Below are 24,372 nucleotides of genomic sequence, written 5' to 3' on the forward strand. Positions count from 1 at the left end.
TGGTCTTCTAAAAATCTCATCCTTCTTGACAGCATTTTATAATGTTGATCATTTCTCCTTTCTGGATTTTTGTGACACAAAGCTTTTTTAGTTCTCCTCCTATGCCTATCTGACCACTTGTCATTCTTCTTACTTGCTACATTTTCACTCATGTCATCCTCACTAGGTGTGGGTCTTCACTGAAGTCCCTTTCCTAGGCCTTCTCTTTATATATTCTCATTTGATTATCTCATCAGTTCCTGTGGGTTCAGTCATCATGCCAGATCTATATATCCCTCCCTCCAATCAGTCAGTAAACATTTATTAAGCACCTACTATGATCCAGGCATTGAGCTAAGCACTGGGATACAAAGAAAAGTTAAAAAACAAAACAACCCTTGTTCTCAAAGAACTCACAGTCTGATAGGGGAGACAGCACACAAACAACTATGTATAAATGGGATATGTAAAGAATATATTGGAGATGATCTCAGAGCAAAGGCACTAAAATTAAGGACTAAGAAAGTGTTCTTATTCTTAGGTAAGAATTTAGCCAGGGAAGCTAGAAGGCAGAAATGAACAGAGAGAGCATTCCAACTTCAAGGATAGCCAGTGAAAATGCCTAAAGTTGGGAAATGGATTGATGTCACATATGAAGGAAAGCAAAGAGACTAGTGGTATTGGATCATATAATGTCAGAGGGGTGGGAGTAACATGTAAGAAGGTTGGAAAGGTGGAAAGAGCTTGGGTTGGGGGGGGGGCTTTAAAAGCCCAATAGAAGATTGTATATTTATTCATAGAGGCAGTAGGGAGCCACTAGAGTTTATTAAATGGAAGTGAAGAGGGAACAGTCAGATTTGTGCTTTAGGAACATCAGTTTTACAGTTGAGTGGAGGATCACCTGGAGTCAGGAGACTTGAGACAGGGAGATCAACCCAAAGACTTGTACTTCTCCAGGCATGAGATGATGAGGGTCTTCACCAAGCTGGTGGAAGTGTCAGAGGCAGAAAGAGGGTGTATTACAAGACTTGTTACAGAGCTAGAAACAACAGGACATGGCAACTGATTGGACATAGTGGGTGAGAGAAAAAGGAGTTGAGGATGGGTTGAAGCTTAGGTGATCATGAGGCTAGTGGCACCTTTGACAGTTATAGGAAAGTTTAGGATGAAGGAAATCTTGGGGAAAAGACAATATATTCAGTTTTGGACATGTTGGGTTTAAGATGTCCCTGGGACATACAGTTTGTGATACCTAGTGAGCAATTAGAGATGTGATACTGAAGGTCAAGAGATAGATTAGGGCTGACAGAATAGAGTGTCATATAAATGAAGGAGATGGACAGGGTCACAGTTGCATAGAGGTCAAGAAGAATAAGGATGGAGAAAAGGCCATTAGATTTTACAATTAATAATTCATTGCTAACCTTGGAGGAAAAAGTTGCAGATGATTGGAAAGTTCAGAAGCCAGACGGCAAAGAGTTAAGAGAATGAGAGAAAAGGAATAGGAAACATTGATTGTACATGGATTTGTAAAGGAGTGTAGCCATAAAACAGGAGAGGTAGAGAATGATAACTTCTGGAGATGGATGAATCCAGTAAGGATTTTTTTAAGGATAGATGTGTCTGTAAGCCATAAGGAAAAATACAGGAGACTGGAAGAGATTAAAGATATGTGAGACAATGGGGGTGATAGAGGGTGATAGATCTTTTAGAGGAATGGAATGGAATCCCTTATTCAATGTAGAGGAGTTTGCCTTGGCAAGGAGAAGGGCCCCTTGGATATTTTGACTGGACTTCATGTAGGGATCTAACGAACTCATTATCCCTTCTTTCCCTCCTTCCAACCCTTCCCTCTCTGTCTCATCTCCAGAAATTCTACATTCCAGCCATTCTGCTGTACTTGCTGTTTCTCACATAGGATGCTCTGTCTTCCATATGCATGCCTTTGCACTAGTTAACCCCCCCCCCCGACTTTCTTCAAGACTCAGTTTTCTTTTTTTTTTCTTGCAAAAAGTCTCCTGGCCCACTCTGTTTGCTATTGCCTTTGAGATATATATATATATATATATATATATATATATATATATATATATATATATATATATATATATATATATATATATATATATATACACACACACACACACACATATATATATATCTTCCATATACTATTTTTAGTTTTCTTTAATTTTCAGTTTCAAATTCTTTCCCTCTTTTCTCTCCCTTCCCTACCTATTCAGAAGACAAAAGCAAAACCCATTAAAAATATGTATAATCAGGCAAAATAAATTCCAGCATTCATCATGACTCCCCCTGTCCCAAGGAAGCAAAGATGCTTCAATCTTCATCTCTCAATTTAGAGGCAGATAGTATTCATGTAGCTTCTAAAGTAAATGTTGTCTCCCCTATTAGGACATAACTCCTTAAGGGCAGAGTCTGTTTTGGTCTTTTTTCTTTGTATCCTCAGTACTTACCAAAATGTTTGCTGTTAAGTATTTAATAATTGCACTTTGATAAATTGCATTCTTATTCCCATTTTGTATAGATTTAATGCAAGAACTACATTTTGTATCCTATTAGCTACCTCTTTTCCTGAGCAGTGGAAGACAATAGAATTTCTAGTTGATGAAATTGTACCAGCTTGCATACTAGAGATAATAAGCCCAAGCCTGTTTTATGCATTACCAATTGAGTCTAGAGGTAAGAAACTAAATTTTGATGCCTTGTATTTCTGAAAGTTTGCTGAAATACACACGCACGCATGCACATACACACACAGAAACCTGAGTTATTTTGTTTTCCTTACTTAAAAGTTTACTGTGCTCTGAATTTTTAGGAGAAAAATTTGCCTGTCATTTGCCTGTTAGTAGTTTAGTTTACAAAATAGAGCAAAACAAACTCTTGTGGCTTTGTCTGGGTCAACATATTAACTTTATTTCTGTGCAGTATATTTATGCTATTATGTAGCAATAATGTTTAGAAAGCCCAGTTCATCAATGAAACTTTAAATTATGTTCAGTGTGCTAATAAGAAAGGCAGGTTCTTATCTCAAAAATATTTTCAGCAGTGAGGGTTGAAATGGAAAAGGATTTTCTGATTAATCAAAAGATATTTGCCTTAAAATCCTGATTAATCAAGGTTTTTTACTGTATCTAGGTGTTTCAAATTTTACTACTACTCATACCTTTCTGCTTTTTGCATGGAAAATTTATGTTTGGAAGACTTGAGTATTTGATTATGAGGTAACAAATTATCAACGGTAGTTAGAGAAATCTAAGTTGTATGGAGTTACTTTTAAAATGTTATAAAATAGGCCTCAAATAAGGTCTTATTTTTTTTTAATAATTTAAGTTTAGAAGCATGTTGAAAGCTAAAATCTGCTTTGTACCTGACTTCATCTTTTTAATGAATATTGATGTTAACTATGTATAGAGAACTGTACCAAAAAATCTGGAGACCAAGAATTCTGACATTCCTGCAGGTAACAGAAGTCGAAATAACAATGATTATCTTAAAAAAAACTACAGAGGACAACATCCATACACACAGACGTGTGTGTGTATACATATATACATATATGTATGTGTTTAAATATACTTGAAATGAAAGATTAACTTGCTATTCGTTAGACTTAATTAAGATGTAGTGTGTACAAGCTCAAACTGCCCACAGAATAACTTTTTATATATTCTAAACAGACCAAGAAAAATTAAATTTGATGACAGTTAACTTAACAGAACATTGCAACTCTCAGAAAAATAGAGTAATCTTTAAGCCAAGAATTGGAGATGTGTGCTGTGCCAGATTTACAAGTAAGGATCTTTCCGTCAAAGCAGTATGTTTCTTTTTATATGTAAGTAGATATTTGAAATATTTTAAGTGCTAAGCTTCTGAAGGTAAGGGGCTCTGTGTCCATCCACTTATAGCTAGGTTGTTTAGTAGAGTGTTAACAAGGCCAGGGTCATGGTTCTAGTGTTTGGAAAAGTTTATTTACCTGTTTTGTGGCTAGCTGTTGCAGAAACCTGTGCCCTTGGTCGCAGTTGGAAGTTGGGCAAGAACATAAGGTGATTTGTACAAACCCATCAACACGTCTAGAAATACAGTTTGTCCATGCCCTGCTTGTGGTAGATGAGAAGTGTCATATTTGTATATGAAGTTATGTGCATGTAAACAATGAATGATGTTCCATGTCATACAGTGGGCAATGGAAACAAATCCAAATAGTCATACTTACATGAGCAAATGTGCTGAGTGTCTCAAAACGATGCTTGTTTTTTTAATAAGTGGATAGTGCATTCTAAGTTACAGTGTTGCTTTGTTGACTTTATTTTGTGTTATGTATAAAATGCTGATTTAAAAAAAACCCAAAACCCTAGTAGTTTAATAATGATAGAAGCCCATAATTGTTATGCATAAATTTGTTATGCTTAAATTTGTTTTTTTAAAAATAAACAGTTTGGAATAAAATGAAAGTGTAATCTTTAAACTTCTGACCTATAGACATATTTGTAGAGAAACATATTGATTGGCTAATTGTCTGCCATAGCAGGCTACAGATTTGGTAACATTACAGAGGATGAAACCATTTCAGTATGGCAAGTTAAGAGTAAGGAAATATGTAGCACTTTTTCTTTCTTCATATGTGTGGATAGAAAATTTTTGAGTGATTTAAAATTATTACTGGCCAGCTTTCAAGGGATGAGAATATTAAATGTAATTTCTTATCTGAGGTTTCATCTTTCAGGTGACAATTACTGGTACCGTGCTATCATCCTGAAGGTCTCAGAATCTGAGGTAAAAGTGCTCTATGCTGACTATGGAAACATTGAAACTTTGCCTTTTTGTCGGGTTCAGCCGATTACCACCAGCTTCCTGGAACTTCCTTTTCAAATAATTAAGTGCTCATTTGAAGGTAAGGTTATAATAGTTATTTTCCAAATGCAAATTTTTTAAGTTTGTCCCATACTGTTGACATGTTAGAACTGATGTTCTTCTAATCTTCCAGGTAAGTGTTAATGTTACGTACAGTATGTACCTACCTCTGCTTAATAATGTACTTGACTTGTTGCCAGGCCTAGAGGCCTGTGTGGGCTACCCGAGTCTTCTTACCTCACCTCTGAGGTCTTCAGTTGGCCAAAACCGGATGCTCATATGAGAGAAAGGACGTTCCAGAGTCGAACAAGGGTTGAGCTTTATTTCAGGGTCTCGGTTACAAGTGCAGGGGGGTCTTCCTTAGGAGGAAGAGGGGGAGATTTCCTAAGGAGGCTAAGATCTTAAGGGATTGGAAGTAGAAGTACAAGCAGGGAGAGAGGGGGAGGGGAGAGAGAAGAGAAGCGGAGCCTACTGTCCTCTTGGCTCCTCACGTGCTAAGAGAGCTTGCAGGCTTCCTCAATTCTACTTAACCTTCAGCCACACAGTTTGCATCTGAATACCGTGCTGTTAGATAACAATAGTGTGCCCAGATCCAGGACGACCTCGAGGGCAGGGAGACTCCACCCATCACATATCTCCCGGGGAGAGGCGGAAATACCCGAGCTAGCCGAGCTAGCTCAGTCTGACCTTCTCGAATCCCCGCTGTTCATGGAGGGCCTCGTAAGACTCTAAGATTTAGAAGTCCCACTTTTACCCGCCCGAGACCGTCCACACGGATTTGAACTTCCGATCCCAACAACTTGTCAGTGAACATTCGAATGAGATTAATAAGGTTTTTTATTTAATGCACACAAGTGAAGACCAGTATTTTTTTTTTACATCCCAGTTATAGATCCAGCTATATAAAATTAGACTGATTCATACTACATATTTTTTTTGAGAGGAGCCAAATTTATTGTTAAAATTCTCTTTCCTAGGATAATAGTACATGGAGGCAGTTTTATAAACCCAGGTGAAAATGTCGATTTATTTTGATCATCATCAGTAGATTCAGAAAATTACCCAAATTTCATCACTTTTGTAATCAAGATTATGCTTCGCAGAATAAGAGAATGTAGAAATACTGTCATTTTTGTCACCTAATTATTATAACTAATTTTTTTTTCCAGGAATAATGGAATTGGATGGGGGATGGTCTCCATTAGTAATAGAACAATTAAAAAAACTCATGCTGAATCAAAATGTCATGGTTTCAGTAAAAGGAGTCATTAAGAATGTCCATGCAGTGTCTGTTGAAAAACATTCTGAAAATGGTATTATTAATATAGCTAACGAGCTAGTGATGGAAGGTCTGGCAAAGCACATCACAAGTAAAACTCAAAGTGTTTTCAATAAAGGTAATTTTCCCCCAAACTTCATATTGTATTTTTAGATTGATTTGTTAGTAAAATTCAGTTGGATACATCTCAGAACTTTTTTTAATGTAGAAATAGTTGAAGTGGAAGATGTATTTGTGTTCAGAGTATTTTATTTTTGTTATCATAGCACATTTTATTGGTTTGCTAATAGTCTCTTGTATTTCCTTACAGGACAGACTAATTGTTGCTGTATAGAGTTAAGGAAACAAGTAAGTTAAACCCCATTAAAGTGAAAAAGAATTTTGTAAGTTTTGAGTAATAGTGAACATAATTTTGTCTTTTATACCCATAGGTGGAAAAACATGAACAGATACTACTCTTCCTTTTAAATAACCCAACAAATCAAGATAAATTTACTGAAATGAAAAAGTTGCTAAAAAGTTAAGTATGTTAAATGACATGTGATTTATTTTTTGTACCTGCTGGGTAAAATCATAGTGAATTGTGTTGTTTGAATGTATCTTACTGAATAACATTTTGGAATAACTTTATTCTAAAACCTTATTACCTACAATCTGGTTTCAGGTTATCTTAATTTTTATAGTGATACCTATTAGAATTTACTACTGCTGATGAAAATCCTATGCAAGAGAAATTAGTATTGTAGTAAATAGAATTTACTTATTTAATTATAACTTAGTTTTTATAAATAATTAATTTTTGAAATGTACACCTTACTTTTGAATATAGTTAAGTCAAAGGCCTATACATGCAGATTTTAAAGTGCAATCTCATTTTAGTTCACTTGTTGAGAGACAGTTTTGCATAGATGTTTATACATATATGTGTGTGTGTGTGTGTATATATATATATACATATGTGTGTATATATATATATATATACATACATATGGGTATTTTATAGTGGGAGTTAAAAAGCATACAGGTAGCATGTATTTCCTATCAAAACAAATCTATTTGTGGCTTCATTGACTCAGGCTTACAATAAATCTGCATATCTAGGCACTCAACAAATGTTAGTTGAGTAGTGTGGTAGGAGTTTCCCCATCATTTTTGTTTTCTGGCTTTCTTTGTTTTATTTTTTTTCAGGGAAACTATCCAGATTCTAAACCAATCTAGTAGATGAATAATGAAAGATAAATAGTATTTTAGGATTTTTTGGATATTTTTACTTTAAGATCATAGGATCACAGATTTAATTTAATTAAGGGTTTTCCATCTTTAAAAAATACATATTGACTTCTGTAGAGTTGTAAAATTTGTCCTTTGTTTAGATACTTGTAACTCAGATACATATTAAAAATCAAAGCCAACTTCAAGAACAATACTGTTGATCCATATGAACATGGATGGTAAGAACATAACTGTTTTGCCACTAAATCACAGTAAAACTTAAGCAAGTCATTGAACTTTGCTGTGCCTCAGTCTTCTCATCTGTAAAATGTGCTTATCTCACAGGGGTGTTGGGAGGATGGGTTTTAAAAACCATCTATTTAGGTGGAAAATGGTGTGTATTTTCAGTTCTGCTGATCCCTCTAAAGGCAGCCTTTTGACAGGACTGGTAGATGAACAAGAGATGTGTGTCATGGAACACTGTTCTTCAGTACACCGAAAGATCTGTGATTTCATCGCTCAACTCCCCCATGCTTAGTAGATGGTTTCATGACTTGCTGGGGCCAAAACGCGCATCCCCTGGTGGCTGGTTTTCTGATGATGAGCCTTCCAGAACTTAGCTAGGCTGGGCCTCGTGGTGATGACACTGTGTCGCAGGGCCTGGCCTGGGAGCCTTTCCAGCTCGGTTGTAGGACCTGCCAGAGCTGGCACTCTGCTTACCTAGCTGTCGAGAATCCAGGCCACTTCTGTGCCATGACTCAGCATGGGAGTGGAGAATGCCCTTCCTTATTCAGTGAATGCTCTAGGACTTCTCCTGCACACCGGATGCAGTGTTAGAGTAACTTTTAGAAGAGATGAATGTCAGGACATGAAACCAAGGTCTGTGTTATGAGAGATGCTGCCTTGCTTGCTCCAACACACGTGCATTCTTTTTTTCAGCCTTCCAGAGCACACCTTCAGCAAGCATGACTGATGGGTTTAAATATATTGTGAATGTTCTCTAACCATTTGTGAGTTTGTGTCACAGTGCGTTCTGCATTTTGGGGGGGAGGGTGATAAAAGATTTCACTGATAATGTGCACTTCCATTGAGAATAACTTCTATAAATATTTCATTTTTGTTTCAACCTTTTTAGTCAAATAATTGACCAAAACAAGAGAGTGCTGTGGTGATTAGGACACAAATGGTACTGCAACCTGGCTGTCATCTCTCAGAACTGGTGGAACTATGACTGTGAATATACATACCGATATAAAATGTATTTTCTTTTGTTTAATCATGTGGAAAAGTGGAAACTTCTATAGTATATCAAATATAAAGCCGTAGTGATGGTGTAATGGAATTGTTTTCTAACTGCATGGAAGATCTGCCAAATGATATAAGCTGCTTCACTTAGACAAAACTGATTTCTGTTCAGGTATGCTTATTTATGCTCAAAATATGGAGGAAAAATGAATAATTTGAGAACCGTAATACGTGAGCTTGTTATATAATGCATACACAAAGGCTGCTGATTTTCTGTTTTATCAGAAATGTAGTCACTACAAGAAACAAACACTTTAAAATGGGAAATAAAAATGGCTAGCAATAGGACATAGTGGAATTAAGCAGTAGAGTCTAGACACATTTAGGAGAGAAAATAGTCCTGGTATTCTGGATTCTTCTTTCCCTTACCTCTCCTTTTTTTATACTACTTGCTTTTGATACAGCTCACATCAGCCACCCTCCTTTTTTTCCTCTCTATATGGTAAAATGCTTACTTGTGTTTTTTCCTCCCAGAGCATAGAAGCATACAATATCTGCTCCCCCCTCACCAGCACCACTATCTGTTTCTATCCCCATCTCTTTCTGTCCAGCTCTAAAATGACCTATTTTTCAGTGGTATTGGCATAAAGCACCTTTCCCATCATTTTTCTCTTTTTTCAAACCTGTAGCATTCCATCAGTGGTAAGTAGAATTTTACTCAAAATAGCATTTAGCTTTGAAACAGAAAAGCAGTTGTCCTGATAATAGTATAAATTTTTTCAAAACAGCCCAGTTGAAAGGATTGAAAAAGTTTCCATGAAAACAAAGGCATATTAATGGTGTCCTAAATTCATATTCTTCCAATGCCACCTCAGTTTCTAGAATAGTACTTTGTATTTTCTTTTTATACCTTGTTATAATTTTGGAAAAGTTCAAGTCATGAATTCATAGTAAAATATATTCAAATTTGGGACATAGAGACTTCCCTCCTTTTATTACCATTATTCTTTGACTCTTACTATGCATTGAATATTATTCTTTTTCTTAGGCAAACATTATTTTTCTCTTCTACCAAATGTTAAAATTCTGCGATTTTGTCTAGTTGTTCTTATCTCTCCTCTCCAAACATACTCATCCTGTCCTACTTATAGAACTACCATGTATCAATATTTTTAATTTCCTTTTTTTATTTGAAAATAGCTTGAAAACAATGTTTTTACTCTATTGTGTTTACTATTCATGCAAATTTCAGCTAAAAATATTTCCTGAAGCATATGAAAGATACGAAAGCAATTGAAAACATGGAATCTCAAACTTGGGTTTCTTGTACAAGACAGGGCAACAAACATGTAATATGTAAAAGTTTTAGTAAATTAGAAATCTTTCTACTTAAAAAAATGCTGTGGGAGCTTAAAAAGATTTTACTTTATATATAGTTTCTTCACCCAGAAGGTTTTTGTCTCTTCCTTTTGTACTTAACAGTATATAAAAAGCTGACTTATTTACATAAAAAGCTAAAGAATATAGTTCTGACTTCATCTGCTTCTTTTTCTCCAGGGAGTCCAAATCACAGGGAGAAAATATCTTAAAAATTTTTAAAAAGTTAACTTTGAAGTAGGTTGGCATCACATTTATTAATAGCAAAAAATAGGAGTTATTTCAAATACAGGTCAGATCATGGCCATTATGTCACACTTCAAAGGAGTGCACATCTTACTGTGTTGTACTGGAATTTAGTTGTATAGAAATAAGTGCTTGAAATAAGTGAAGTGTGGTTATCTCTTATTATCTAGCTGCATTGTTATAATCGTTATTTATTGAAATGACTGTTGACCTTTACCAGTAGAGTTTTGGTTTGAATTTTCTGTAAAAGATCACTTTTGGTCTTAGTATTCATTTCTCTGTGAAGAATTTTTAAGAAGACTGACAAGTGATAGGCAAATTTGTCCCTCCTCCTTACTTTTATACTTGTTCTACATGCTTGTGTTTCAAGGTCTATTGAATTCACAATGTTGTTGCAGTAAATTCCTGTGTAAGTAACTAGTGCCTATTGATCATAATTTTGTTTTTTTACTCCTTGATATTGATGATAGTTTTTGTTAATTTAAAAAGAAACTTAGTATCATTAAATGATCTACTAATTTTCTGGTTTGCTCTTCTATATTTTGTGTTGAACAGATCTTTTACCAACCACATTCAGGTGGTCAGAATAGTGTGTATACCTCCTTCTTACATGGAGAACACCTAATATGCTTAGCATGGGTTTACAAATGTAGTTGATGCTAATAACTGAGTGCTGGATCAAGGGACAGACAGCTTTATAAAATATTTTTTGTCTGTATAGCAGTGTGACCTCAGGCATTGCATTATCTTTTTGCCACCATTTAATGAAAAGAGTAAGCTACTTTTTACTTATGTCACAGGCATCAGAAAAGGTCACAGTTAATCAAGAATTTAGTGTCTTTGAGGGCAAGAAACATCTCACCATACCTCATTAAGTTATAGCTAGATGAGGTGTCTTTGAATAACTGAAGGAATGAAATCTATTTACAATAACTTAGATTTTAGAGCCCAGATAGCAGGGGTTCTTAACCTGGGGTCAGTGGATAGATTTCCGGGGATCCGTGAATTTGAACAGGAAAAAAATTACATCCTTATTTTCACTAACCTCTAACTGAAATCTCGCATTTCTTTGAATTGTTTAAAAACATTATTCTGAGAATGAGTCCTTATGTTTTATCAGACTTCCCAAAGAGGTCCATGACACAAAAAATGGTTAAGAATCCCTATCTTAAAAAGGAGACCGTAGATCCATTTTATGTGAGAGAGCATGTAAAGCACTTTGTAAACTTCAAAGTGCTATATAAATGCTTGCTCTTATTATAGTGACCAGTCTAGCATGATACTCAGCCAACAAAATGATAATTAATATCTTTATTAAAAGGTACCAGAAACAACAAGAAATTCCAAATTGATTGCTAATTTGTTGCTGCTGGTTGTTTCCTTTATGATAGAATTTGCTCTTTCACTTATTGCTTATTTTTATGGTTGCCATGATTTCTATAACAAACCTGTCAGCATCAGAAATCAGGATTTGAATTTGTGCCTGTTTTTGATATTTTTGTTCATTCGTTCAGCTGTGTATGATTCTTTGTGAACCCATAGATCATACTGTCCATGGGGTTTTCTTGGCAAAGATGCTAAAACGGTTTGCCCTTTCCTTCTTCAGTGGATTAAGGCAAGCAGAGGTTGTCATATGGCTATAAGTGTTCTTGGCTAGATTTGAACTCAAGTCCTCCTGACTCCAGGTCCACTGCTTTATCCATTGAGCCACCCAGTTACCTCCTAGGTAGACAGGTTAAATGACTTGCCCAAGGTCACACAGCTAGATTTGAATTTAGGTCTTCCTGACTCCAGACCTAGCATACCACCCATTGAGCTACCTAGTTGCCCCTGTTTGATGTTAGGCTCTATTAAGAATAAAATTTTATGGGGGAGGAGCCAAGATGGCAGAGTAGAAAGATACACATATGCTAGCTCTGAACCCACAGCCCATAAAATACCTGTAAAGAAGAACTCCCAACAAGTTCTGGAGCAGGCCACAGAGAAACGGAGTAGAGGAGATATCTATTCCAGAGAGACCTGAGAAACTGACTGGAAGGGTCCATTGCGCCCCGGACCCAGAGCGGAGCCCAGCCCTGCCTTGGCCATGGGACACTGGGAGGAGCCAATCCAAGCAGGCTCTGGGGACAGAATGTCTGGCGGCCGCACGGGTCCCTCTGCCCACAGGTACTGGGGGTCTGTGGGAGAGTCTGTTTGGCTCGCCGAGAAGGGAGTGGGGTGTCCCCGTGGCTCGGGCCCCCTCGGGAGGCAGCAGGGGAGGCAGCTCCAGACAGGGCTGGGGGCGGGGCTGGCAGGAGCTCAGATCCATTGTTGAAGGTCTCCGCATAAACCCCCTGAGGGAACTGCGCCCTGCGTGGTGGCCCTGCCCCTACCTGAGCACCTAAACTTAATCTCACACTGAATAGCAGCCCTGCCCTCCCCCCCTGCCGAAAGCCCTGAGGCTAGGGAGCAGCATTTGAATTTCAGACCCCAAGGGCTGGCTGGGCAGATCTGGAGGTGAGTTGGGTGTGGAGAGGACACTCAGAAGTCAAGTCACTGGCTGGGAAAATGCCTAGAAAAGGGAAAAAAAATAAGACCATAGAAGGCTACTTTCTTGGTGAACAGATATCTCCTCCCATCCTTTTTAATGAGGAAGAACAATGCTTACCATCAGGGAAAGACGTAAAAGTCAAGGCTTCTGTATCCCAAACATCCATAATTAAGATTCAGTGGGCTCAGGCCATGGAAGAGCTCAAAAAGGATTTTGAAAATCAAGTTAGAGAGGTGGAGGAAAAACTGGGAAGAGAAATGAGAGAGATGCAAGAAAAGCATGAAAAGCAGGTCAACACCTTGCTAAAGGAGACCCAAAAAAATACTGAAGAGAATAACACCTTGGGGGCGGAGCCAAGATGGCGGAGTAGAAAGACGCACATACGCCAGTTCCAACCCCACTGCCCATAAAATATCTGTAAAAAAAAGAACTTCCGGTGAATTCTGGAGCAGCAGAAGCCACAGAACAACGGAGTAAAGGAGATTTCTGCTCCAGAGAACCTGAAAACCTCTCACAAAAGGTCCCTCACGCCCCGGACCCAGAGCAGAGCCCAACCATTCCTTGGCGGTGTGGCGCCAAAAGGAGCGGATCCGAGCACGCTTCAGGGAATGGAATCTCCAGCGGCCGCGCAGGTCCCCCCACCCACAGGTGACAAGGGTCAGTGAGAGGGTCTCTTTGGCAGGTCGAGAGGGGAGTGGGGTGCCTCCATAACTCAGGCCCCCTTGGGAGGCAGCAGCGGAGGTGGCAGCAGACCGGGACTCCCCAAGCACGCAGGAGCCGGGATCCACTGTTGAAGGTCTCTGCATAAACCCCCTGAAGGAACTGAGCCTGTGAGGTGGCCCTGCCCCACCTGAGCCTGTGAGGCGGCCCTGCCCCACCTGAGCAGCTGAACTTAATCTCACACTGAATAGCAGCCCTGCCCCCCGCCAAAAGCCCTGAGGCTGAGAAGCAGTATTTGAATCTCAGACCCCAAGCTCTGGCTGGGAGGATCTGGAGGTGAAGTGGGTGTGAAGAGAATATTCAGAAGTCAAGTCACTGGCTGGGAAAATGCCTAGAAAAGGGGAAAAAAATAAGACTATAGAAGGTTACTTTCTTGGTGAACAGGCATTTCCTCCCTTCCTTTCTGATGAGGAAGAACAATGCTTACCATCAGGGAAAGACACAGCAGTCAAGGCTTCTGTATCCCAGCCCACTCAATGGGCTTAGGCCATGGAAGAGCTCAAAAAGGATTTGGAAAATCAGGTTACAGAGGTGAAGGAAAAACTGGGAAGAGAAATGAGTGACATGCAAGCAAAGTGTGAAAAACAAGTAAACACCCTGCTAAAGGAGACCCAAATAAATGCTGAAGAAAATAAGACCTTGAAAAATAGGCTAACTCAATTGGCAAAAGAGATTCAAAAAGCCAATGAGGAGAAGAATGCTTTCAAAAGCAGAATTAGCCAAATGGAAAAGGAGGTCCAAAAGCTCACTGAAGAAAATAGTTCTTTCAAAATTAGAATGGAACAGACGGAGGCTAATGACTTTATGAGAAACCAAGAAATCACAAAACAAAACCAAAAGAATGAAAAAATGGAAGATAATGTGAAATATCTCATTGGAAAAACAACTAACCTGGAAAATAGATCCAGGAGAGACAATTTAAAAATTATGGGACTACCTGAAAGCCATGATCAAAAAAATCATCTTTCATTTAGTTATCAAGGAAAACTGCCCTGATATTGTAGAACCAGAGGGCAAAATAAGTATTCAGGGAATCCACTGATCACCACCTGAAGGAGATCCAAAAAGAGAAACTCCTAGGAACATTGTGGCCAAATTCCAGAGTTTCCTGGTCAAGGAGAACATATTGTAAGCAGCTAGAAAGAAACAATTCAATTATTGTGGAAATACAATCAGGTTAACACAAGATCTAGCAGCTTCTACATTAAGGGATCGAAGGATGTGGAATATGATATTCCAGAAGTCAAAGGAACTAGGACTAAAACCAAGAATCACCTACCCAGCAAAACTGAGTATAATACTTCAGGGGAAAAAATGGTCTTTCAATGAAATTGGGGACTTTCAAATGTTCTTGATGAAAAGACCAGAGCTGAAAAGAAAATTTGACTTTCAAACACAAGAATGAAGAGAAGCATGAAAAGGTAAACAGCAAAGAGAAGTCATAAGGGACTTTACTAAAGATGAACTGTTTACATTCCTACATGGAAAGAATATTTGTAACCCTTGAAACTTTTCACTATCTGGGTAGTTGGTGGGATTACATACACATACAGAGACAGAGAGCACAGTGTGAATGGAATAGGATGGGATCATATCTTTAAAAAATGAAATTAAGGGGTGAGAGAGAAATATATTGGAAGGAGAAAGGGAGAAATGGAATGGGGCAAATTATGTCTCATAAAAGAGGCAGGTAAAAGACTTTTTAGTGGAGGGAAAAAGAGGGGAGGTGAGAGAAAAACATGAAGTTTACTCTCATCCCATTCACTAAAGGAAGGAATAAAATGCACACTCATTTTGGAATGAAAACCTATCTTACAATACAGGAAAGTGGGGGAGAAGGGGATAAGCAGGGTGGGGGGGATGGTGGAAGGGAAGGCAATGGGAGGAGGGAGCAAGTTGAAATCAACACTCTTGGGGAGGGACAGGATCAAAAAAGAGAATAGAAGCAATGGGGGGCAGGATAGGATGGAGGGAAATATAGTTAGCCTTACACAACACAACTATTAGGGAAGTCATTTGCAAAACTACACAGATATTGTAAGGGGCGCTGACCGCCACATCATCTGGGACGCCACATTGATGGACATCAGGTAAACTGAGTCTGGTGCAGGGAAGGGTGAACAAGATGGCGCTGGAAGGGACGGCCCCACCCCTGATTTGTGTTTGTTACTATAGTTCCAGCTTGTGTTCATTACTGTAGTTTCAGGTTTCTTTGTGTGTGTTACCATGGTTCATTGGACTGGCTGGCAGAGACTATATAATCAGAGTGCTTACTTGAATAAATCGGACTTGCTTCATGACCCACTCTCCCACCTCATTCTTTTACTCGCGAGCTCCACAGGAGGACGAGCAGCCTGCTGGTCAGGCATAAGACTTGTTCCTCTTGGTGTGCTATGCCGATACCATAGCAAGATATGGCCTATATTGAATTGCTTGCCTTCCCTAAGGGAATGGGTGGGGAGGGGTGAAGAGAAGTTGGAACTCAAAGTTAGGAAGAACTCTCGAGTACTGTTCTTGCTACTAGGAAATAAGAAATACAGGATATAGAAAGTTACCTGGCCCTACAGGACAAAAGAGAAGATGGGGACAAGGGAAGGGAGGGATGATAGAAGAGAGGGCAGATTGGTGATAGGGGCAATCAGAATGCTGAGTGTTTAGGGGTGGGGGGAGGGGACAAATGGGGAGAAAATTTGGAACCCAAAATTTTGTGAAAATGAATGTTAAAAGTTAAATAAATTAATTTTTAAAAAATTTTAAAAAAACAAAAATTCATTCCCCTTAGAAGTTTACAGTATATTTAATTTTTAGTATTGTTTTATGCAAAATATATGTGTATCATATATGTGTATGAATATCTATGTGAATGCATATTACACACATAAACATAACTGCAAGAACAAAATAGATGATATATATAAATTTAATTCAATTAAAATAAATTTTGTAAAACTCATTCTGTTGACAGCTTTCAGCCTACTGCATCTTGAACTTTCTGTCTGGAAGGCAGCACGTTGTCCTCTCTTTTCTTCACTCTTCATTCTGCAGTCTTTTCTCCATAGGGTTGTTTATTGATTAAAGTGACGGAACCAGGCCCTTTCTTTTTCCTTTAGTGCATGGCTTCCTGTCCTTTCATCTCTTGGATCCCCATCCTCTTGCCAATAACTTTTTTGTTCAGACTTTCATCTTTTGGTTTGTTTTAAATGTACTTGAATTTACTGTACTTTTGGGACTCTTTTTCTTCCCCACTCCCTCCCTTTGCCAGTGTTTTTCATTCTTACCTCAGAGTAATTATAATATTCCATTCTTCTGAACATGGAAGAATTTTAAGGTGTTAGAACAGGAAGGGACAGTAAGACCAGAGGTGGGGAACCTCCCCATGTGGCACTCTAGGCCCTCAAGGGAGGCCCTTTGACTGAATCTGAACTTCACAGAACAAATCCCTTCAATAAAAGAATTTGTTTTGTAAAACTCAGACTGAGTGAAAAGACCACGGGTTTCCCACCCCTGGATCCAACCCCTTTATTTTCCAGATATGGAAAGTAAAGTCCAGAGACATTGTTACTTGCTCAGAGTCACACATGTGAAAAGGCAGTCAAAAGTAGAACCAACTATTCTGTAGTCTTTTAATTTTTGCATTATTAGTAAAGCTTTAATGAACTTGTTCTTAACCTTTTTGGTGTCATGGATGCCTTTGGCTGGTGAAGCCTGTAGATCTCTTGTCAGATTTAATGTTTTTAAGTACATAGAATACGTAAGATTACAGAGGAAACAAATTTTGTTAAAATATTTTTTAAAAAATCTACAAGTCCACAGACCTCAGTTTATAAATCTGTGCTTTAGTGTGTATAAACTTCAAAAGTTTGTATTACTGTGGAGAAGCACTGAAAAAAGTTTGCACGTTAAATATACAAAATAAGGATATATACTGACTGCTTTTACTGGGTGTTAGTTTTTGGCAATATAAGGAATTGTAATGAAACAGGGAAAAGATATTAGAAGGATTAATACCAGAAATTTAGAGGTTGAAATATTTTCAGATGATATTATATTTTATCTAGCTAATGTTTCAACCAAATAAAAATGCGTCAAGGTTACAGGTTGGAAGATTAACTTATAAGAATTCTTATTTAGTATCAGTATGGATCAAGAAAACACAGTTAAAAACAATTTATAGTAATGGCCAAATATAGGGGAATTAACCCACTTAAAATACACATGCCCTTAAAAAAAAAATGGAAGAATTAAGTGATTGAAGGGGGCAGTCAATATTTATGGATGAAATCAGATTAATAGAATAGGGTATTTCCAAAATTAACTACATGTTTCATACAATAGGCGTGGCATATAGAAAATTGACCTGAGGAGTCAGAAAACCTGAGTTAAAGTTGTACTTCTGACAGAGCCTGGCATATAATGGCTTTGCCAAGTCATTTAACATTTAATTAAACTAGCCCAGACAACTCACTGAGATCATAAATTGCAAATAGGTACTGATCTGCCTTCATCAAGGCAGTTTTTACAGTTCTATATGTCATTGAAATCACAAGCCTCATCTCCCTGTTGGTTTTTGAAACAATCAAATTATAAAGGGATTTCTTTATAGAACAGGATAAAATCAGTGAATTGTAGGTAGAAAAGCAAATGGACAAAGAATATCAAGGGACATGCTGAAGGAAAAAACATTAAGATAGTCTTTCATCACCACACTAAAACATTACAGAACAGTTATCAAAACTATCTAGTAGAGAAATAAAGTGTAATGAAAAATGAAAAAAAACCTACATAAAAGATCAGTTTTTTATAAATTTAAATTTTTTGAAAACTTAGGTATGTGTATATAGTTATAGTTTTTTATAAACAGACTAAAAACTGAAGAAAGATTTAACAAATACGATTCAAAAAACTGGCTAGCCACTTGATAAAGAATATATTTGTCAGATGTTCTCAATCTGGATTTCATGTATCTCATAGATTTCAGGAGGAGCTGTGAATTTAGAAGCAGAAAAAAAATTACAGCATCCTTTTGGTTTCCTTTGTAATGTTGCGTGTTTCATGCATTGAAAAACAACATATTCTGCAAAGGGGGTCTGTTGGCTTCACCAGACTGCCACAGGGATCCAGGATGCAAAAGAGGTTAAAACCCTTGATTTAGGTTCATATGGCGTACAACACACCTCATTGCATTTCAGATGACAAACTTTTTAGAAATAATAAAAATCATTTAGAAAATAGAATAACATCTCAATTGTGGAGGGGAGATTACCTTATTAAGGACATGAAAATGTGCCAATACATCAGACATAAATTTCTGTACAACAACAAATCTTAGAGTAGGAAAATGGCAAATTTGATTTAAAGTTAACATATAGAACATAAGGAAATGTGAAAAATTTTATAAAGGCACAACTCCCAGGACATAGTGGATAAAATGATTAAAATGTGTGAAGAGATAATTTTTGAAAGAAGAAATAAATTTTAAAATTTATTTAAAATTTTTATCTTCATTCTGGTAAAGAGATGCCCATGCCATCATCTTCATGAACACATCAAATTGGCAATAAATAAAATAGAACTCAGTGCTGGCAGGGTTGTTGACAAACAGATACTGCTGATGGAATTCATACCAGTATAATCATCTTAAGAGTCTGATATTTTGCAGTTAGTTATAAAAAAATCATACCCATTGATGCAGTAATTACATTGTTGGGACTAATATGTAAATGTTATTTCTTTTTAAATCAAGGAGCTCTCTATTCCCAGATTTTTGTGACATTTTCATTTTTTGTTTTGAAATTGCAAAAAATTAGAAGCAACTTAAATACTCAGGAGTAGAAGTGATGACTAAAAAAGCTATGGCATGTTAATGTGTTATGATGTATTATAATGTAATTAAGATGAGATTTGAGAAATAAAAAGAAATAGGAACTTATAAAATAATGCAGAGAAAAAAAGGAGAATGAAAAGAATATTATAACCATGTGAGGAAAAGGATGGATGGACAAAAAAAAATCCAATGGTGTGAGAGGGAGTGATTAAAAAGTTGTATTTTACACGTTGAAATTCATTTATTTTGATGTAAATAGCTTCAGTGCAACTGGTTGTATTGATATTTAGTATCATTTACAATGAATCATTTAAAGGATTTCTTTATTATGGAGTTGAGACTGAACTGGATGAGAGCATTATCAATGAAGATTTTCATGAATACCATTCAGTAATTCTTCTAGTAGTGGTCTTTCTCTATAAAAAAGTTGGCTGTGGGTTTTTTTTTTAGTCTTTATAGTCAGTTTCTATATCATGAAAGTAGAGCAAATGATCCTTGTGTGATTGGCATAGAGATGTAAAACTTTAAAAATAAAGGTATTTTTGAAAAATTACAAAAATACTGTAAATTATTTTAAATAAGAGGAAGATTTAGAATGTATAGAAATCCTGTATGCTTTTGTAAGATAACAATTCTGTATTTCCTCATTTTTATAGATTCAAATTGCAGTATTTTAGATTTACTTATATTATAAAATCATTTGAAAGTTCTGAAAGATCTTTATATGTATCATTCCCTTCATCTATAGTACTCCCATTTCAGTAACAGTAGTGGGGATTTGATAGTTCTTTCATATGATGGTATTCATGCAGTTAACTTGAGTGCATTCTTTCTGGATACTCTGTTCTCTGGTTTTCATGACACTGTTTTCACTTGTCTGCTACCTAATTGCCTCTCCTCCGTCATCTTTGCTGGATCATCATCCCTAATTGTGTTTATATCCCAGGCCTTTCTTGCTGTGTGCACTCTCTTTTGGTGGTCTCATTAACTCTCATGAATTCAGTTATCTCTATACAGATTACTTCCTGATCTCTGTATATGCAACTGTAATGTTAATGGAATGGGAACATCTTGCCTGTCCACTAATAGGCCTGTGCGACCACATGTTCAGTCACGGATGTCTTATTGCTTTGAGCTCCCACCCAGCTGTGATACATCCTGAGTCACATAGAGCCCATTGGGGGAGGAACTTGCCTCAGAAGGAGCCAGTGGAAGCTTGCTTGTAGGAAAGCTTTCGCACCATTTGGTACTAAGGTAATTAGGCACTGAGTCATGAGGGTTGTGGTGCCCTGGTTCTGAAAGTGTGTATATATTTTGAGGTTGGTATTTTGCTTTGGGGGTTTGCGTATGAGAAAGACCTTTTGATTCCCTGGATGGGACTCTTGAGTAGCCGTTTGCTAAGAACCCCCACACTGCTCAGATGTTGTTGGTGCTCCCCCATCTGGTAGTGAATGTAGGTGATTGTATTACTTTGTTTAGACAGTTGGAGCCCTGTCTATTGATCTTTGTGCTAATTTTTCTGCTTATATTTTCTCCACATTCAGGATGTTGACCCTTCCTCTGAACTAGTACTTTCTTTACTTCTCTGCTTGTATTTTCTCGACATTCAGGGTATTGACCTTTCCCCTAAACTGGCAAATGACTTATATATGTTTATTTAAAAGATTGTTAACCCCTTTGAAGCTATCTTTCCTTTATAAAACAGATCAAAGAACTTGTGCTACCAGGTCATCCTGGCTGTGCTAGGGTGCTTGCTACTATAGCAACCCCAGTATCTTGAGCTCCAGTCCCACACTGGACATTTTTAACTGGATATCCCATAGAAATCTCAAATGTTGCCTATCCAAAACAGAAGACTTGTGTCTTTCCCTCAAAACCCATTGCTTTTCAGAACTTGACTGAAGACACCACCATTTTTCTGAGCACCCAAATCTTCATCCTGTATATCCAATCATTTGCCAAGTTTTATGGCTACTCCTTCCACAGCATCTTCTGAGTTCAGTCACTTTACTTCAGTTTCATCACTCTGATTTAGATACTCATCACCTCTTACCTGGACTGTTAGAGTAGCTCCTTAATCGATCACCCTGCCTCCAACTTCCATCTCCAGTCCTTTACACCGCTACTTGAATTGTGTTTGAAAGCAGTGTAGCCCAGCTTCCCTTACAGCTACTCCAAGAAAGATCCCAGATGAGCGCCAGGTCAAGTAGTGGTCAGAAACAAAAGGAAAAGTCACATTGGAGTTTTCTACATAGGATGACATATTTGACCCTCAAGCCAGTGACTAGTACAGGAAATATGAACAAGGGTGGACCAGGATCTTAGAGCCAGTCATCATCCTTTATCCCCTTCCCCAATGGAAGAGGGTTGTAAACTGTTGGTCGAATCCCAGCAGCAGGACCCCCAGTTATAGTTACACCAGAAATGGGCAGAACCTAGCCCCAACACAGGCTCAATCTGAAAGTAAGGTTGAAAGATGAATAAACCAGAAAAGGTGTGATTGTGATACCAAGGTTGCCCAAGACAAACTCAGACTCCAAGTTGATGACTCCATGAGACAAGAAAAAAAGTCAAAAGCTTTAAAAAAAAGAAAATGTAAGGTATATCAAAACAACTGATCACAAACACATCAAAGGAGAAATAATTTAAGAAACATTGGACTTCATGAAAACCATGACCAAAAAAAATAAAAGGGCCTGGATATCATGTCTCAAAAAACCATGCAAGGAAACTATCTACACAGATAAAAAAAAAAAATTCATTGGAGTAAGAAATTACTAGAAAAAAAAGCCCCAAAATGAATATTCCACTAAATACAGCCAAAATCCAGAGCTTCCAGGTCAAAGGGGAAATACTGCATGTAGACAAAAAGAGTTCCAAGTACCAAAGAGCCAAAGAATCATAATCAAGATAATGGGATTTAATAGCTATCCCCTCTGAAAGAGCTGAAAACATGGAATATGGTATTCCAAAAAGCAAGAGATAGAAGACAAGAAGAAATAATTCAGCACAACTGAGTATAACCATGAGGCAAAAAAAAAAAAAAAATGTTTAATGAGATAGAAGACTTCTAAGCACTCCTGATGAAAAGACCAGAGCTTGAGTAGAATCTTTAAAATACAAACACAGGAGGCAAGAGCCCTTAAAAAGTAAATACAAGTGAGAAATTGCAAAGAACTTTATTAAAAATGATTTGTTAAACATTCTAATGATTAGAGAAGGGAATGATTGTAAAACCTTAATGTCATCAAGGGTTATACGGGAGTCAGATAAGAAAGAGTCTAGGAGTGGGTTTGTTATGTTTTGATTATCTTTAAAGAAGAAAAGGATATGGGTCAAGGCGGAGGAAAAATGTAGGGACTTAATACATGAAATTAGGATGTCTGCCCCTATTAGAAAAGCAAGCATCATTTGAATTTCTCTTTAATTTGAAATTGTCAAAGGATAAAAACAAACACAGAATTTGGTGTAGAAATACACCATTGAGCTCCTTCAATATTCTGGAAGAGAAGACATAAATCCTTGACATTTGAAAAAAAAAACCCAAAGCATAGGTCATACTCAGTAAGCACCAGTGGCATCTGGTCACCTCTAAGGTCATTTAATTTTTACCTTTTTTGCTCACTTAGAAGTTGGGAATGAATTGTTGTAGTGATGATGAAAATCAATTTGTTGAAGACCAACTATTTCCCTCCACAAGCACACCTTAAAATATAATAAAATAAATATATGTAAGTAGTTCTTATTTCTTTGGAAGCTATCAGGCTCAAGAGAATTTATGTTGTCCAGCTGCTTTAGAAAAGACCTAGAATTGATAGCACAGTCTACTTAAAGAGATGAGGGGAGATGGATCTAAAGCTTTTTTTTCTATCAAGGACTAAGTGACTCGAATTCAAGTAGTATACAAGTAAAAATAATTTTCAGTTTCTTTCTGGTGAAAAATGGAAAATGTTCCGATACTGGAGTTTGTTTTTTTTTTTAAGTAATGAAAGTATGAAAATAATTAAATTTAGATTCTTTTGTGGGACAGGGGAGATAGGTCCAGGACTATAAACAAATTTCTTCATTTACCTCTTACAGCTAAAGGAGAAATGTCAGCACTCTCCTACTTTCTAAATGTTAAGTTGCACTAATGTACCTTTATTTTAACCTGTTTTTCTGTGTTCACTTAGCTGTTATTCAATAAACATAAAAAGGGAATTAGATATTTGGTTATCTCAGCCTTGAGGTAGAGATGATCATGCTTCAGCCAAATCAAAAGAGAATGAGGCTGTACAAATCCTTTATACTAACCTAGCTTAGGATCTAGTAAACTGGATCTGGCAAAATTGTTCTTGTCACTGATTTTGAAGAAAATTTGGACGAAATTCACAACATTCAAGAAGCCTTTCTTGATTGAGGCAGATTAGAGTACTGAATATTATCAAGACGACATGAAAATTCTGCCTTTGAGACCTATATAGATGTGTGTGTGACCTTGGACAAACCATGATTTCTGTGCCTTGGTCTCCTCATCTGTGAAATGAGGCAATTGCCCTAAGGCAGCTCTTTATCTGTGATTCTCTAATCAGTTACCATCCCCCTAACCATAAAAATCCCAGAATTTGTATTTGGTTTTTGCTCTCTGCCTTGAGGTCTCACTTTCTGATTGTCTAGTTCCTCCCAGCCAAGGTCAAAGATGTCTTCATTCTCCTCTAGGCTTTACTCCAGTCTATCTCTAGTATAATGTTAATAGAAAGTTAAGGGTGGGTGGGGAAGAGTTAAAGATCTTCCCCAGCCCATTAATAGGTCTCAGTACTTTTTGTTAATTTCTGTTGAGGCACTGGGTCTGAGGGTCATGCCCTCTTGGACTGAAAAGTGTATAAATATTTTGAGGTGAGGTTTTATTTTGGGACTTACTCTTTGGAAGTGTTCTTTTGGCCAGACAAGACTCTGAGTAGCCATTAAGGGACCTCCCCACCACTTCTCCTGCTTTGAAAACTCAGGTGTTGGTGCTTCTCTCCCTGGTAATTAATGGTCAGTTGTATCTGTCTATTGATATGTGATGTATGTATTGCTTTTGGTCAGTCAGTTAAAAGCACTGTT

General features: G+C 37.3%; 1 protein-coding gene across 7 annotated transcripts in view; it reads left to right on the forward strand.

Annotated features, from left to right (window-relative positions):
* Nucleotides 1-8,682, forward strand: part of TDRD1 (tudor domain containing 1) — a 73,291-nt gene extending 64,609 nt beyond the window's left edge. For all 7 annotated transcript variants that reach the window (XM_072623113.1, XM_072623145.1, XM_072623130.1 and 4 more), the window contains 7 exons: nt 2,563-2,682; nt 3,681-3,794; nt 4,727-4,894; nt 6,024-6,251; nt 6,444-6,481; nt 6,565-6,652; nt 8,481-8,682. In XM_072623113.1, coding sequence (XP_072479214.1) covers nt 2,563-2,682; nt 3,681-3,794; nt 4,727-4,894; nt 6,024-6,251; nt 6,444-6,481; nt 6,565-6,652; nt 8,481-8,488 — 764 coding nt within the window. In that variant the 3' untranslated portion in view covers nt 8,489-8,682. The remainder of the gene's footprint in view (nt 1-2,562; nt 2,683-3,680; nt 3,795-4,726; nt 4,895-6,023; nt 6,252-6,443; nt 6,482-6,564; nt 6,653-8,480) is intronic.
* The last annotated feature ends 15,690 nt before the right edge of the window (nt 8,683-24,372 follow it).

The sequence above is a fragment of the Notamacropus eugenii genome, chromosome 1 (genome assembly GCF_028372415.1).
Source record: "Notamacropus eugenii isolate mMacEug1 chromosome 1, mMacEug1.pri_v2, whole genome shotgun sequence".
Classification (NCBI taxonomy): Eukaryota; Metazoa; Chordata; class Mammalia; order Diprotodontia; family Macropodidae; genus Notamacropus; species Notamacropus eugenii.